Below are 16,452 nucleotides of genomic sequence, written 5' to 3'. Positions count from 1 at the left end.
AGTTCCCTTCTTTCTTTTTTTTTTTTTTTTTAATTTATTTTTTAGTAATCTCTACACGCAATGTGGGCCTCGAACTCACAGCCCCCAAGATCGAGTCACATGCTCTTCCAACTGAGCCAACCAGGGGCCCCTAAAGAAATGCCATTCTATTCCTCATTTCTTAAGGGGATTTAACATAAACAGAGATAACATTTTATGAGGTGCTTTTTCTAACGCTGCTAAGGTAATTCTGTTTTTTTCCATCAAAATGTTGAAGTGGTGAATATACTGGTTTCTAATATTCAGCCAACTGAGTGTTACTGAGAAAAGCCCAAAAGCCCAACACAAAGTATTATTATCTTTTCCAATATATGCACTGATTGATTTTGTTTGCAGATATGTTGTTTATTGTTGATGTTTCTCAGTCTGAGATTGAGATTGGCCTTCACTTTTCCTTTCTCATACTCTCGTACTTTCGCTGATCTTGCTCTGTGGTTTTGTTAGTTTCGTAAAATGAGTTAGGAAGTAATCCTTCCTGTTTATTCTCTGGAAGAGTTAGTGTAAGATTGGAATTCTCTGATCCTTGAAGATTTGATTTAAATCTCCTATTGAACATCTGGGCTTGGTATTTTCTTTCTGATGAGATTTTTACCTATGATTTCTCTAACGGTTATAGGGATATTAAGGTTTTCTGTTCCTTATTAAGTCATAGTTGTCAAGGAATATATCCACTTCGAGTAAATCTTTAAATTATTGTCATAAAATTTATAATATTCTCTTATCTGTTTACTCTCTACAGAATCCATGATTACGTCCCTCTTCTCATTTCTATTCATTTCCATTTGTGCTTTCTGACTACTTTGATTAATCTTGCCAGAGATTTACAAAGAACCATCTTATAAATGCATCGATCCTCTTTATTCTAATTTAATTTCTATTTCAGTAATTTATTTTTTTATGTTTATTATGTCCATCTGTTTCCTTGATTTATTTTTGCTTCTTGGCTAAGATTGATACTTCTTCACTTTGAGCCATCTTTGTTAATGTAACAATTAAATTTATGAATTCCCTTCTCAGTACAATTTTACCTATATCTCACAGGTCTTAGTATGTAATATTTCCATTATAATTTAGTTCTAAGTATTTTTAATATCCATGATGATGTGTTATATATATTTACTATTTCCAAACGTAGGGTTCTTCTAGTGATATTTTTTAAGGTTTTCATTTTAATTCCAGTATAGTGAACTTACAGTGTTGTATTAGTTTTAGGTGTACAAAAGAGCAATTCGACAATTCTATACATCAGGGCTCATCACAACAAGTGTGCTCCTTAATCCCCGTCGCCTGTTGCACCCATCCCCCCACCTGCTTCCCCTCTGGTGACCATCAGCGTGTTCTCTCTAGTTAAGAGTCAGTTTCTTGGTTTGCTTCTTTGTTTTCTTTAGTTCGTTTGTTTTGTTTCTTAAATTCCGCACGAGTGAAATCATATGGTATTTGTCTTTCTCTGACTGACCTATTTTGCTTAGCGTTATATTACCTAGTTCCATCCATGTTGTTGCAAATGGCGAGATTTCAGTCTTTTTTATGGCTGAGTAATATTCCATTGTGGGTACACACCACATCTTCTTTACCCATTCATCTGTTGATGGACACTTGGGCTGCTTCCATAGTTTGCCTACTGTAAATAATGCTACCCTAAACATAGGGGTGTAAATATCCTTTCAAATTAGTATTTTGGGGTAAATGCCCAGTAGTATGATCACTGGATCACAGGGTAGTTCTATTTTTAAGGTTTTGAGGAGCCTCCATAGTGTTTTCCTCAGTGGCCGCACCAGTTTGCATTCCCACCGACAGCGTAAAGAGGGTTCCCCTTTCTCCACATCCTCGCCAACACCTGTTGTTTCTTGTGGTGTTGATTTTAGCCGTGCTGACAGGTGTGAGGTGATGTCTCATTGTAGTTTTGACTTACATTTCCCTGATGTTGAGTGATGCCTAGCATCTTTTCATGTGTCTGTAGGCCATCTGTACATCTTCTCTGGAGAAATGTCTGTTCATGTCTTCTGCCCATTTTTAATTGGATTATTTGTTTTTGGGGTGTTGAGTTGTACAAGCTCTTTGTATATTTTAGATACTAACCCTTTATCGGGTATGTCCTTTGCAAATATCTTCTCCCATTGGTTGACTTTTAGTTTTGTTGATTCTTTCCTTCACTGTGCACAAGCTTTTTATTTTGATGTAGTTGCCAATAGTTTATTTTTGCCTTTGTTTTCCTTGCCTCAGGAGACCTGTCTAGAAAGATGTTGCTATGGCCAGTGTCAGAGAAACTACTGCCTGTGCTCTCTTCTAGGATTTGTATGGTTTCAGGTCTCTCCCATTTAGGTCTTTAATCCATTTGGAGTTTATTTTTGTGTGTGCTGTAAGAAAGGGTCCAGTTTCATTCCTTTGCATGGAGCAGTCCAGTTTTCCCAACACCATTTGTTGAAGAGGCTTTTTCCCATTGCATATTCTTGCCTCTTCTGTCAAAGATTAATTGACCATATGATCTTGGGTTTGTTTCTAGGCTTTCTATTCCTGTTTCATTGATCTATGTGTCAGTACCATGTTGTTTTAATTACTACAGCTTTGTAGTAAATCTTAAAATCTGGGGTGGTGATACCCACAGCTTTGTTTTTCTTTTTTAAGATTGTTTTGGCTATTCAGATTCTTTTGTGGTTCCATCCAAATTTTAGGATTATTTGTTCCAGTTCTGTGAAAAATGCTGTTGGTATTTTGATAGGGATTGCATTAAGTCTATTGATTGCTTTCAGTAGTATGGCCATTTTAACAATGTTTGTTATACCAATTCATGACCATGTAATATCTTTCCATTTGTCTGTGTCATCTTCGATTTATTTTGTTAGTGTTTTATAGTTTACACAGTACAGGTCACTCACCTCCTTGGTTAAGTTTATTCCTAGGTATTTTATTATTTTTGATGCAATTGTAAATGGGATTGCTCTCTTAATTTCTCTTTCTGTTGCTGTTATTGTTTAGAAATGCAGTGGATTTCTGTACTTTGATTTTGTATCCTGCAACCTTATTGAATTCATTTATCAGTTCTAGCATTTTTTTGGTGGTGAGTTTACAGTTTTGTGTAACTAGTATCATGTCAGATGCAAATAGTGAAGGTTTTACTTTTTCCTTACCAATTTAGATGCCTTTTATTTATTTTTCTCATCTGATTTCTGTGGCTAGGACTTCCAGTACTATGGTGAATAAAAGTGGTGAGATTGTCTTCCTTGTCTTCCTGACCTTAGGGGGAAAGCTCTCAGTGTTTCCCCCATTCGATATGAGGTTTACTGTGGGTTTTTCATATATGGCCTTTATTGAGTTTAGGGATAGTCCCTCTAAACCTACTTCGTTGAGTGTTTTTATCACGAATTGATATTGTACGTTGTCAGATGCTTTTTCTTCATCTATTGCAATGATCATATGGTTCTTATTCCTCTTATTTTTTTTTTAAGATTTATTTATTTATTTGAGAGACAGAGTGAGGGAGAGAGATAGCACAGGGGCAGTGGGGAGAGGGAGAGAGAATCTCAGGCAGACTCCCTGCTGAGCACAGAGCTCTCTGCAGGGCTCTATCTCACAACCCTGAGCTCACGACCTGAGCTGCAATCAAGAGTCGGACACTTAACCAACTGCACTATCCAGGCGCCCCTTAACTTTCTCTTACTAATGTGAGGTATCACATTGATGGATTTGCAGTTATCACCCTTGGGTGCCAGAAATAAATCCCACTTGATCGTGGTGAATGATCTTTTTAATGTATTGTTGGATTTGGTTTCAAAGCACTTTGTTGAGGATTTTTGCATCTATGTTCATCAGAAATATTGGTCTTTAGTTCTCTGTGGGGTTTATTTTTGTGTGTGTGTGTGTGTGTGGTGTCTTTATCTGGTTTTGGTATCAGAATAATGCAGGTCTCATAGAATGAATTTGGAAGTTTTCCTTCTACTTTTTGGAGTAGTTTGAGAAGAAAAGGTATTTATGCTTCTTTAAATGTTTGGTGGAATTCACCTGTGAAGCCATCTGGTCCTGGACTTCTGTTTGGTGGGAGTTTTTTTGATTGCTGATTCAATTTCATTGCTGGTGGTTGGTCTGTTCAAATTTTCTATTCCTGTTTCAGTTTTGGTGGGTTATTTGTTTCTAGGAATTTATCCATTTCTTCTAGGTTGTGCAGTTTGTTGGCTCTAGTTTTTCATAACATTCTCTTGTTCATATTTCTGTTTTGTTGGCTGTTACTTCTCCTTTTTCATTTCTGATTTGCTTATTTGAGTTCTCTTTCTCTCTCTCTCTCTCTTTGATGAGTGACTTAAAGTTTATCAATTTTGTTGATCTTTTCAAAAAATCAGGTCCTGGTTTTATTGATCTGTTCTATGCATTTTTTGTTTCCATTTATTTCTTCTCTAATCTTTACTATTTCCTTCCTTCCATTGATTTTGGGTTTTGTTCTTTTTCTAGCTCCTTCAGGTGTAAGGATGTTTGAGCTTTTCCATGCTTCTTAGAGTGGGCCTGTATTGCTATAAACTTCCCTCTTTGAACAGCTTTTGCTGTATCCCAAGGATTGTGGACCATTGTGTTTTCATTTTCTTTTATCTCCATGGATTTCGGATTTTCTCTTTGATTTCTTGGTTGACCCATTCACTGTTTAATAGCATGTTATTTACCCTCCATGTATTTATGCCCTTTCCAGCTTTTTTCTTGTAGTTGAATTCTAATTTCATAGGGCTGTGGTCAGAAAGGATGCATGGAATGACTTTGATCTTGATTTTGTTTAGACTTGTTTTGTTCCCTAATATGTGATCTATTCTGGGGAATGTTCCATGTGCACTTGAAAAGAATGTGTATTCTGTTTTAGGATAAAATGTTCTTACTGTATCTGTTAAATCCACCTGATCCAATGTGTCTTTCAAAGCCACCGTTTCCTTGTTGATGTTGTTTGGATAATCTGTCTGTTGATATAAGTGGGATGTTAAAGGTCCCTACTATTGTAATACTATCAATTATTTCCTTTATGTTTGTTATTAACTGCTTTAAATATTTGAGTGCTCCCATATTGGGTGCATAAGTATTTATAATTGTTATATTTTCTTGTTGGATTGTCCCCTGAATATCTAATGTCCTTCTTTGTCTTTTGTTACAATCTTTGTTTTAAAGTGTGTTTTGTCCAATATAAGTATTGCTATCCCAGCTTTCTTTTCACATCCATTTGCATGATAAGTGCTTCTCCATCCCTTCACTTTCCTTTTTTTCTCTTTTTTTAAATTAACATATAATGTATTATTTGTTTCAGGGGTACAGGTCTGTGATTCATCTGTCTTATATAATACCCAGTGCTCATTATAACACATACCCTCCCCAATGCCCATCACCCAGCTATCCCATCCCCCCACTCCCTCCCTTCCAGCAACCCTCAGTTTATTTCCTAAGATTAAGAGTCTCTTATGGTTTGTCTTCCTCTCTAGTTTCATCTTGTTCCACTTTTTCCTCTCTTCCCCTATGATCTTCTGCCTTGTTTCTTAAATTCCACATATCAGTGAGATCATATGATAGTTGTCTTTCTCTGAGTGACTTATTTTGCTTAGCATAATACCCTCTAGTTCTATCTGTGTCATTGCAAATGGCAAGATTTCATATTTTTGATGGCTGCGTAATATTCCAGTGTGTGTGTGTGTGTGTGTGTGTGTGTGTGTGTGTGTACATGTGTACACACCACATCTTCTTCATCCATTCATCTGTCGATGGACATCTGGGCTCTTTCCATAGTTTGGCTATTGTGGACGTTGCTGCCACAAACATTGGGGTGCAGGTGCCCTCTTCGGATCACTACATTTGTATCTTTCGGGTAAATACCCAGTAGTGCAATTGCTGGGTCGTAGGGTAGCTCTAGTTTCAACTTTTTGAGGAACCTCCGTACTGTTTTCCAGAGTGGCTGCACCAGCTTGCATTCCCACCGAAAGTGTAGGAGGGTTCCCCTTTCTCCACATCCTCGCCAAATCTGTCATTTCCTGACATGTTAATTTTAGCCATTTTGATTGGTGTGAGGTGGTCTCTCATTGTGGTTTTGATTTGTATTTCCCTGATGCCGAGTGATGTCGAGCACTTTTTCATGTGTCTGTTGGCCATTTGGAAGTCTTCTTTGGAGAAGTGCCTGTTCATGTCTTCTGCCCATTTCTTGATTGGGTTTTTTTGGTTTTTGGATGTTTGATAAGTTCTTCATAGATTTTAGATACTAGCCCTTTGTCAGATAAGACATTTGCAAATATCCTTTCCCATTCTGTAGGTTGTCTTTCAGTTTTGTTGACTGTTTCCTTTGCTGTGCAGAAGCTTTTTACCTTGATGAAGTCCCAGTAGTTCATTTTTGCCTTTGTTTCCCTTGCCTTTGCAGACATGTCTGCCTTGCAGACCTTGCTGCAGCTAAGGTCAAAGAGGTCGATCATCCCTTCACTTTCCATGTGCATGTATCTTTAGGTCTGAAATGAGTCGGTTGGAGGCAGCATATAGATGGGTCTAGTATTTTTATCCTTTCTGTCACCCTATGCCTTTTGATTAGAGCATTTAATCCATTGACATTGAAAGTAATTATTGATAGGTATGTACTCATTGCCATTTTGTTACTTTTGTTTTATGGTTGTTTTTTAGTTTTTGTTTCTTTTCTTGCTCTCTTCTCTCATGATAAGTGGGCTTTCTTTAATGATATACTTGGATTCCTTTCTCTTCATTTTTTGCATATCTATTACTGGTTTTTGATTTGTACCATTAGGTTTATATGTAACGTCTTCTGCATATGGCAGTCTATATTAAGTTGATGGTCACTTAATTCTGAACCCAATCTTTACTCCTCTCCCTCCCACGTTTTAGGTATATGGTGTCATACTTCATGTCCTTTTATTTTGTGAGTCCTTTGGCTGATTTTTAAGATACACTTACTTTTACTGTGTTTGTGCTTCCTCCTTTCCTTAGTCTTTCTTATGGTCTTTCCTTTCTACTCAGCGTCCCCTTTACCATTTCTTGTAGGGCTGGTTTAGTGGTCATGAATTCCTTCAATACTTGTTTGTTTGAGAAACTCTTTATCTCTTGTTCTATTCTGAATGGCAGCCTTGCTGGATAGAGTATTGTCTGCAGATTTTTTCCTTTCAGCACTTTGGGGATATCATTCTACTCCTTTCTGGGCTGCAAAGTTTCTGCTGAAAAATCCACTCATAGCCTTATGAGGTTTCCCTTGTATGTAACTGCTTTCTTCTCTCTTGCTGCTTTTAAAATTCTCTCTTTATCACTACTTTTTGACATCTTAGTTGCTGTGTGTCTTGGTGTGAAATTCCGTGGGTTGATTTTGTTGGTGGATCTCTGTGCTTCCTGGATCTGGATTTCTGTTTCCTTCCCCAGATTGGAGTGGTGCTGGTCACTGTGTGGGCTGCTTGCACAGTGCCAGGCCTGTGGCATCACCTTGTATGGGCTCTGGCCAAGAGCATATTAGAGAGGGTAGGAGCCAAAGCAAAGCATTGTGGGGGCAGTGCACTGGGGCAACTGTACTAGCAAGTTTTGCACCCTGGCATTCCTCTGTGGGAGGGGCTCTGCAGTGCCCGGATTGAGGCCAGCTGTCGGAGGGATGGATTGTGGGAAGCACAGCGTGGGTGTGGGGCAACAGTGCTAGCAAGTTAGGTCGCGAGTCCTGCAGGTCCCTATCTGTTTATGCTGGGGGGCAGGGGAGGGAAATGGCACCTGCCAGTTCCTTTGTTCCTGGAGGAGTTCCCCAGCAATTTCTGTCCCTCTAGAACATGCTCTGAGATTAGTAAAAAACTCTCCCTCCTATATGCCCCAGGCACCTTGCAAAGGGCTGCTTCTCTGCTGTATCTCCATGCACTTTATGTTGTGCTGTCTCTTTAAGGGCAGGGGCTCAGTTTCCTCTTGGCCCCCCTGCTCTCCCAGAGCCAAGCCCACTGACTTTTTAAAATTCCAGGTCTTGAGTCCTACTGGTTGTCAGAACTTAGAACATTCAGCCCCTCTGGTTTTCAAAGCCAAATGTTATGGGGATTCGTTTTCCCTCTGTGGGCTCCCAGGTGTGGGGCGTCTGTTTCTCTACCTTCTCTGTGCCCTCGGTTGCCTCCCTCCCGTGGCTGATGGGGCAAGATCATTTAGCTCTGACCTTGTCTCCACCCTTCCTGCCCTCTTCGATGTGGCCTCTTCTCTATGTTTAGTTGTGGGGCTTACTCTGCCAGTCTTCAGGTGGTTTCTGAGGTAACCGTTATCTAGTTGTATCCATGGGGTGAGGTGAGCCTAGGGTCCTCCTACTCTGCCATTTTCCTGGGAATAGTTATAGTTTGTGATGAATTTTTAACAATTGCACTGCAGTCAGAGAAAGTGATATCTATCTATCTATCTATCTATCTATCTATCTATCTATCTATCTGAAACAGGCTTCTGAAAATTATTGAAGTTTGCTTTAAACTTTATGGTCAATTTTTATAAATGTTCTATGCACATTTGAAGGGAATGTGTATTCTATAACAGCTGAGGGGGAATGTTATGTGCAAGACTGTTTGTTCAGACTCGTTCATTGTTTTATTCAAATCCACTGTATCCTCACTGCCTTTTTTTTTTTTTTTTTTTTTTTTGGTCTGCTTAGTTCATTAATTACTGAAATAGTTGAATTAAAAATCTTCCACTTTGGGGCACCTCAGTGGCTCAGTTGGTTAAGTTTCCAACTGTTGATCTCAGCTCAGGTCTTGATCTCAGGGTCGTGAGTTCAAGCCCTGTGTTGTGCTCCACGCTGGGCATGGAGCCTACTTAAAATAAAAAACTTAAATAAAACCTTCTACTTTGATGGGAGATTGTCAATTTCACCTTTTATTCTGTCCCTTTTTGCTTCATATATTTTAAGGTTATGTTAAATGAGCATACAGGGTTTGACTTTTTATATCTTCCTGGCAAATTAGAGCTTTCAGCCACACATAAAAATCTCCTTTATTACTAGCTAGATTTCTTATATTAAAGTCTGCTTTGTCTTATATTAATATAACGAAACCAATTTCCTTTGTATGATATTAGCTTGGTGTCTCTCATTTTATCCTTTGGCTTTTAATCTTTCTGTGCCTTTATATTAGGAGAGATTTTTTTAAATAATCAGCATAGAACTGAATGTTTTATTCACCTTAATATGTATCTTTTAACTGGGGGATTTTGTTCATTAATATCTATTCTGCTATCATTTTATTATAGACTTTCTATTCTTTTTTTTTCTTCCTTTTCTTGCCTCCTTGTGGGTTGAATTTGGGGGTTTTTGTTCCATTTTCTTCCCTTCTGCTAATTTGGATGTTATATGATCCATATCTACTGTTCTAATGGTTAGCATAGCTATTTTAATAAGCATCCTTAAAAGGAATAAATTTGTCAGTTTTGTTACTCTCCTCACAATTAATACAAAGACTTTAGAATAGTTTGATCTCAACTGTTCATTCGTCAAATGATATTCTCATTTGCAGTGATTTCAGGTGTTCTCTATTATTTATCTATAAATACCACAAATTCCACTTCATTTTATACACTCAATGTTTATTTAAATTTATTTAAATTCAATTAAATTTACTCACATTTTTGCTCCTTTCCTCTTTCTACGTTACAGACCAATTCCCTGAGTTATGTCCATTAGAAGTTTCATTATTTTAAGAGTCTACTGGTGAAACTCTCTTTCTTTCTTTGTCTGAAGAGGTGTGTATTTTCCCCCTCGTATTTGGGGAAAAAATGGTTTTATAGAAGGGAGAATTCTAGGATAACAGCTATTTTCTGTGAGTTTATTGAAAGCATTATTCCTCCATGTCTTTGCTGCCATTTTGGCTTCTGAGCAGTCAGCCATCACTCTGGGTTTGGGGGGGATTTTTGTTTTTTGTTTGGATTTGGTCAAAATCTGTCTTTGCTCTGAAGCTAATCAGCTAATTTTAAGACCTGTATTTCCTTTTTGGTGAAGGTGTCAGTATGAAGTATCTTGAGGGTGTCTTTTTTTTTTTTTTAAGATTTTATTTATTTATTTGAGGGGGGGAGAGAGCGAGAGCGAAAGTGCACAACCAGAGCAGAGGGGCAGAGGGAGAGGGAGAAGCAGGCTCCCTGCTCAGCAGGGAGCCCAATATGTGGGACTCGATCCCAGGACCCTAGGTCATGACCTGAGCCAAAGGCAGATGCTTCATTGACTGAGCCACTCAGGCACCCCCTTTGAGGGTTTCTTTATATTAATTCTACCTGAAATTTGTTTTCTTGAACTCACATTGTCTTTCAGCAGTTCCAGAACATTCTCAGCCAGGACCTCAGAGATTGCTTCTTGCCTGTTCTCTCTGCCAGTTTCTTCTGAGCTTTTAGGAAACTTATGTGATTTTTTTTCACCATCATCCACATATTTTAATAGATTTCAGAGTTTACATCTGTGTGTCTGCATTGCAGTTTGGATAACTTTTCCACTTTTATCACACAGCTGTCTCATTCGCTCAGCTTTGTTTAAATCTCCTGTTTAATCCATTCATTGAGCTTTAAATTTTAATGAATACATTCTAGTTTTAGACCTTTTATTTTTTAAAGATTTTATTTGAGAGAGAGTGAGAGAGCACAGGCAGGGAGAGCAGCAGAGGGAGAAGGAGAAGCAGATTCCCTGCGGAGCCAGGAGCTGGACTTGGGACTCGATCCTAGGACCCTGAAATCCCGACCTGAGCCGAAGGCAGATGCTTAAACCAAGTGAGCCACCCAGTCGCCCTCTTTGGTTATTTTTATAATTTTGCTTGTTCATTTTTGTATTCTCTTGTTCTTTGCTCAAATATCGAGGCTTCTCCTTTATTTACTCTTTTTTTAAGTTTTAGAATATGTCCATTATGACATGTTCATTAGAGGATGATCTTAAGGCAACTTCTGATTTGTCAACTTACAGAGGTTTTGTTTCTCTGTGCTATAGATTAAAAGGGACATAAAGACCTACCAATTATCATTAGCTTCTTTCTCCTGGGATTGCCCATCAGCGTAGCACAGAATGATCATTTCTGAATTGCTAAAAACACATTTATTAAAGGCTTTTGCTGTGCTTCTCTTCCCGGAGTAATGCCGTCACAGCCCATCATTTCAGTACGTTTTGTCACTTCTCAGAATCCACCTTCTCCGAAAGCAAAGGTCCGTGCAGGATCACAGATTCTGAGTATGGTTGGAGAGCCTCCGAAATTGCCTCTATTCCTGACTCCAGCGATGCTAAATTTGTATTTGAACTTAAAGTTGGGTCAGGGGCAGAGGCTGTGACCTACTGAGACTGTAAGAGCCTAGTTAGGTTTCTGAAGGGTGATTCCTAAAGAGAGCGTTTCAGTCTTAACTGATATATTGTGCTCAGAAGGTTGAAGTTATTTTTCTTAGTCTTGAATTGGTGTCTGAGAAACTACAGGAAAGGCACTTTTTCCAGCCACATGGGTCACAAACAGTTAAGCAAGGCACTTAAACAGGAACTCTTGTTTTTTAAAAATATATGAGATGTTGCTATTTTATATTCTGAATTCCGACATTTGAAATCTTGGTGGGTTTCATTTCACTGCTTCTGTCGGTTCCTGCTCACGGTGTCTTTTTTCCTTGTGTATTTCATGACTTTTGAGTAAACATCACGTTCCTTGGAATTTGTGAACGTCTGCGGGAATCCTTTGAGGACTGGAGTCTAGTCTACATCCCTCCATTTGTTTCTGCCCGTCATTGAGGGACTCTTCCAACCCCAGACCAGTCGCCTTTCAATGTGCAGTGGTCCACCTAGTGCCCAGGCTAAAGCAGGAAGTTTTCATACTTGCCCTTCCTGTGCAGTGGCTTGATTTCTTGTTTGCCCTTATGGTGTCACAGCTTCACGTGTGGCTTCCTCCTCGCCATCTCACCTCATGTGGACCCCAGGCTGAGTCACGGCCTCCCCACATCCCATGAGGCAATCAGAATAACAGCTTACAGTCTACAGGGTTCAGTAGAAACCATCACAGAAAGACCGCTTTGACCCTTGCTTCGTGCTTGGGTCATCCTCCCGAGATTCCTTAATTTTGTGCCACTTTAGTGACGCATCTTTAAATGACGTTGAGATATATGTTTAAGCATTTTCCTGGGCTCAGCAGATGGGTTATTTATCCATATACGTGTGTCGTACAGCTAGACACAAAAGTCTCCAGCCTCTTCTCTGGCTTACTCCACAGTTAGGCTTTTACTAGACCATTCCACCAAAACCACTCTCATTGAGAGCACCAGTGATGGTCGCATGGCCACATCCTGTGGTGATCACCATCTTCATCCCACTCATACGCCTCAGCAGGATTGGGCATAGCTGATGATTCCATCTCTCCCAAACAGCTTCTCCGTGTGGCTTGCAGGATACCTCACCTTTGTGGTTTTGCTTCTGTTTCACTAGACCCTGTCCTTTTGGTCTCTGGTCTCTTTGGCTGGGTTCATCTCTTCTAGATATTAGCATTCCTGAGACCGCAATCCTGCCCTTTTTATCTACATTCCTATTGGGTGATAGCTAACCCAAGACTATGAATGCATCTGAGTGCCCATAACCACCCAATTTATGTTTTCACCCTCATTTCTCCCGAACTCGAGACTTCCATTCAGCTGACTGATAGATAGCTCCCCTAGGTGTCTAGTGTCTGTGAGGGATCTCAGACTCAACATGCTTAAAACATATTCCTCTTCCATGTTCTCCCTCCAAAAAGCCCAGTCTTTCCCAGTTCCTTCCTATGTCTTTACATGGCATTGTCATTGACCCCATCGCTAGGAGTTAATGACTTCTCTCATCCCTCACATCTCTCCCCCAATCCATCAGTGGGTCTTATAGTGTCTACCTGTGGAATTATCTTGAACCTGACCACTCCTCATGTCCACCTTCCATGCCAGACACCCGGACAACCATCAGAGTCCCTAAATGCCCTCCTGGTTTCCATTGTTGTCTTCCCACCTCCAGGGCTGCCACCATCATCACCACCTCCTCCAGCTACAGATCTTTTGAAAATATAAGTCAAATCATGCCATTCTCCTACTCAGAATGCTCATGCTTAGACTAAAATCTGGACTCCTTACCTTGGGGAATGAGACTCTGCAGTGTCTGGCCCCTGTTGATTCTCTCACCTCTCCTCTCTCTGCTTCCACCTGTTCCTCTTATGCTTCTGCCCACTGGCCTTTCCCCTTTCCCTCAAACACATCAGACTGAATCCAGGCTCAGTGCCTTTACTCACCCTGTTCCCTGTACCTCAAAAGCTCTTCTCCCATTTCTTTCTGTGGCTCACTCCTTCCCATAATTTCCATTTGTGCTCAAATATCACCTCAGTAGAAAGCCCTCACTGGCCACTCCATAGAAAATAGGACTATCCGTAGTCTGTATCCCCTCACAGCATTCAACACCATGTGAAACTATACAATTCATTTCATCGATTTTAATTCCTATTTATTTTTCCCATTAGCATGTATACTTCATAAGGGCAGAGCCTTTGTTTCTCTCATTTATCGTTTTCTCCTCAGAACCTGGAAGCATGGTTGGCCTCAAATATTTGATATATTGATGTATCTCATTTTGTGCAATAGATGCTCAGTATATTTTTGAAATGAAGACTGAATGTCACTTCACTGCCACAATAACCAGTGAGACAGAAATGATTTTCCCAATCATATAGGTGAGGAGACCAAGAAACAGAGATGTCAAATGAATTGTCCACGGTTACACTTCTAGTAAGTGTTCAAATTAAACCCAAGGGTAGAATGACTTTAGAGGCCGTCATATTTTTTTTATTTTCAATTTTTTGAAATTTTTCTAACGTTCACTTTGAAATAACGTCAGACTTAGCAAAAGAAGTTGCAAAAATGGTACAGAGTTCCCTTGTGCCTTCACAGAGCTTTCTCAAATGATCCCATCTTGTATAACCATAATGCAGTTACCAAAACCAGAAAGCTAATATTGGTGGAGAGCTAGTCACTGCTGAACAGACCTTATTCACATTTCGCCAGTTGGCCCACTAACGTGTCCTGTCTCCTGAGTCTCCTCCAGCATGGAGGTCTCTCTCTTTCACCACTGTGACCATTCCAAAGTGGACCCTCCTCTCACCGTCGGGGTTGGATCTATGCAGAGTGCTGGACACGTGGGAAGTTTTCCACAGTAATAGCTGTTCTCGTTGGGGAAATAAATACACCTTCCTTTTGAGGAGTGGAAGGGGAAATGCCTCTTCACATTCTGTTTGTTGTGCTTAGCTTGGCTGACCTGGAAGTGTTTATAAAGAACAGCGAGAGCGGCATGCTCACGAAGGTTGAGAAAGGTGATTTCGAAGGATTGGTTGAGGTTATGGGACACCTCCTGGCTCTGAAGGAACGGCAGAGCAGCACCGATGAGATGTTTGAGCCCTTGAAGCAGACTATTGAATTGCTGAAGACCTATGAACAAGAATTGCCGGACATGGTGTTTAAGCAGCTGGAGGTCAGTACACCGTTTGTTTCCCGAATAAAAGAAATAGAGGGAAAGTTTCTGGCCTTCAGAATGGGATGAGGTGGGTTGAGGTAGATGAGAAACGGGGCTTGGTGAGGACCCAAGGCTCATGTTTTGGAATATCTGTGTGACGGATGTGTGCTCTCTAGCACATTCTGGAAGCTCCATAAATATGAAGCAGTGCAATGCTGGAGAGAGATGGGGGAATTGATGTGGATGAAGTGTTTCGGGGTTTCTTTTTTGGGGGGGGATGAGCCAAGTTTTTGATTCAGAGAAAAAACAAAAAGCAAGTGTGAGAAACATGAAGAGGGACTAAAGCAATGTGAGGCATGGAAGAAAATAATCAAGCACTCTGAGAAAATACAGAAAAGGGCACAGGTTTGAGGTGGAGGGCGACAAGGATATGGGGGAGGCAGAAGGAGGGCATAGGCAGCAAGCAGGCGACCAGGGAGAGACGGGTCAGGGGAGGGGAGCACACGATGCCATGACGTCACAGCATGGCCTTGTCACGGACATGAAGACGTCTGGGTGCCGCCCAGCGTCAGGTCTGCGGGCGAGGGGGAGCGCGACGTGGGTCTGACCACATGGAGGTCGTCGTCGCAGGAGCTGCCCGAGAAGTGGAACAACGTGAAAAAGATGGCCGTCACCGTGAAGCAGCAGGTGGCACCGCTGCAGGCGAACGAAGTGGCCCTCCTCCGCCAGAGGTGCTCAGCCTTTGACCTGGAACAGCAGCAGTTCTGCGAGCAGTTCCGCAGGGAAGCCCCCTTCAGGTACGGACCCACTCCTTTCTTCTCAGCGTGGCAGTCTTTGGGTAACTGAGGGTCTCTCGGTTGAGTTATTGAATTCTTTTAGCCGAGGAAGACGAGTTAAGGCTTCCCTCCCACTTGGGTCTGCTGGTTGGAACCTGGTGCCAACGTGGGCAGAGTCCCATCGTGGCCTGGACGAGACAACCAAAGGTTGCACACAAACACTGTGCCTTAAAAACAAAAGTCTGGAAGCTCTGTGTCTGTACATTTGTCAAGGGACTGTATGTGAGCAAATCACAAGGTTTTTGACAAAGGCATTCGTATTCTAAGTTCTCACAGACTTGTGTTCTTTTGGTTTGAAAAAGTGGCTGGTAGAATTTGAAGATAGTTCTGGGAGGCACTTTGGAAGCCTAAGGGAAGGATCTAAGGTGATGGATTTGTTTCTCTCTCCGCTTAGTACTGCTCAGACCCTTTCCCACTTGTGATAAGCGGTGTTAACTTAAAGCAACGGTAGGACCAGGCAGCATCATTCGGATGGGTCCACACTGCGTGTGTGCGTGTGCACACACACACAAGTTTAGCTCGAATTCTCCTTTGGTGGAGAAGTAAGTGTACCAGGGGTCTGCAGTCGGTCCACTCCAGCCAGAACAAGCTGATTCTCAGTGTCCCATGTCTCCTGATGTGTCAGCTGAGACGGGTCCTCTCCCTCAGTCCAGCTCCATGACTGGCTTTCTGCTTCCCTAGCCGACCTTCCTGCCAGCTCTCCACTACAGTTTAGGACAGACAAGCTGAGACGGCTCCAAACTGGAAAACGCCCTATGTAAGAGGTGACAGACCTTTTCATTGTCAGGGGTACTTACCCATAGAAAACAATATTACGTGGGGAGACAACGCATTAAAGCAATGAACGAAGCCAAAAACTAACTCTGTGCTTCAGTTCCCACATCTGTATAATGGGGCGAATCATGGGATCCATCTCATAAGGTTGTTGCTAGAATGAAAGAAGTAATTTTTGCAAGTGGGTGCCGTGGTATCTGGCACGAGGGTGACCAGCCATCCCAGTTTTCCCTTGGTGTTTCTGGTGTGAGCGCTGCAAGTCACACTTCCAGGGAAGCCCCTCTGTTTCTGGCAAACTGGAACCATTGGTCACCCAACATGGCAGCCAGAAAGGACCTGCCTGTTCTTCTTATTCACTCACCACACATTTATTAAGCAGCTCCCGTCTCC

General features: G+C 41.2%; 1 protein-coding gene across 1 annotated transcript in view; it reads left to right on the top strand.

Annotated features, from left to right (window-relative positions):
• The window catches only part of DNAH9 (dynein axonemal heavy chain 9), a 303,991-nt gene that overhangs the window by 51,394 nt on the left and 236,145 nt on the right, over positions 1 to 16,452 (top strand). Inside the window, 2 exon segments of the mRNA XM_057311241.1 lie at positions 14,248 to 14,470; positions 15,083 to 15,249. Coding sequence (XP_057167224.1) covers positions 14,248 to 14,470; positions 15,083 to 15,249 — 390 coding nt within the window.

This window comes from Ursus arctos, unplaced genomic scaffold, assembly GCF_023065955.2.
Source record: "Ursus arctos isolate Adak ecotype North America unplaced genomic scaffold, UrsArc2.0 scaffold_14, whole genome shotgun sequence".
Lineage (NCBI taxonomy): Eukaryota > Metazoa > Chordata > Mammalia > Carnivora > Ursidae > Ursus > Ursus arctos.
Note: the sequence above shows the minus strand (reverse complement) of the source record. Positions and strands in the feature narration are given on the sequence as shown.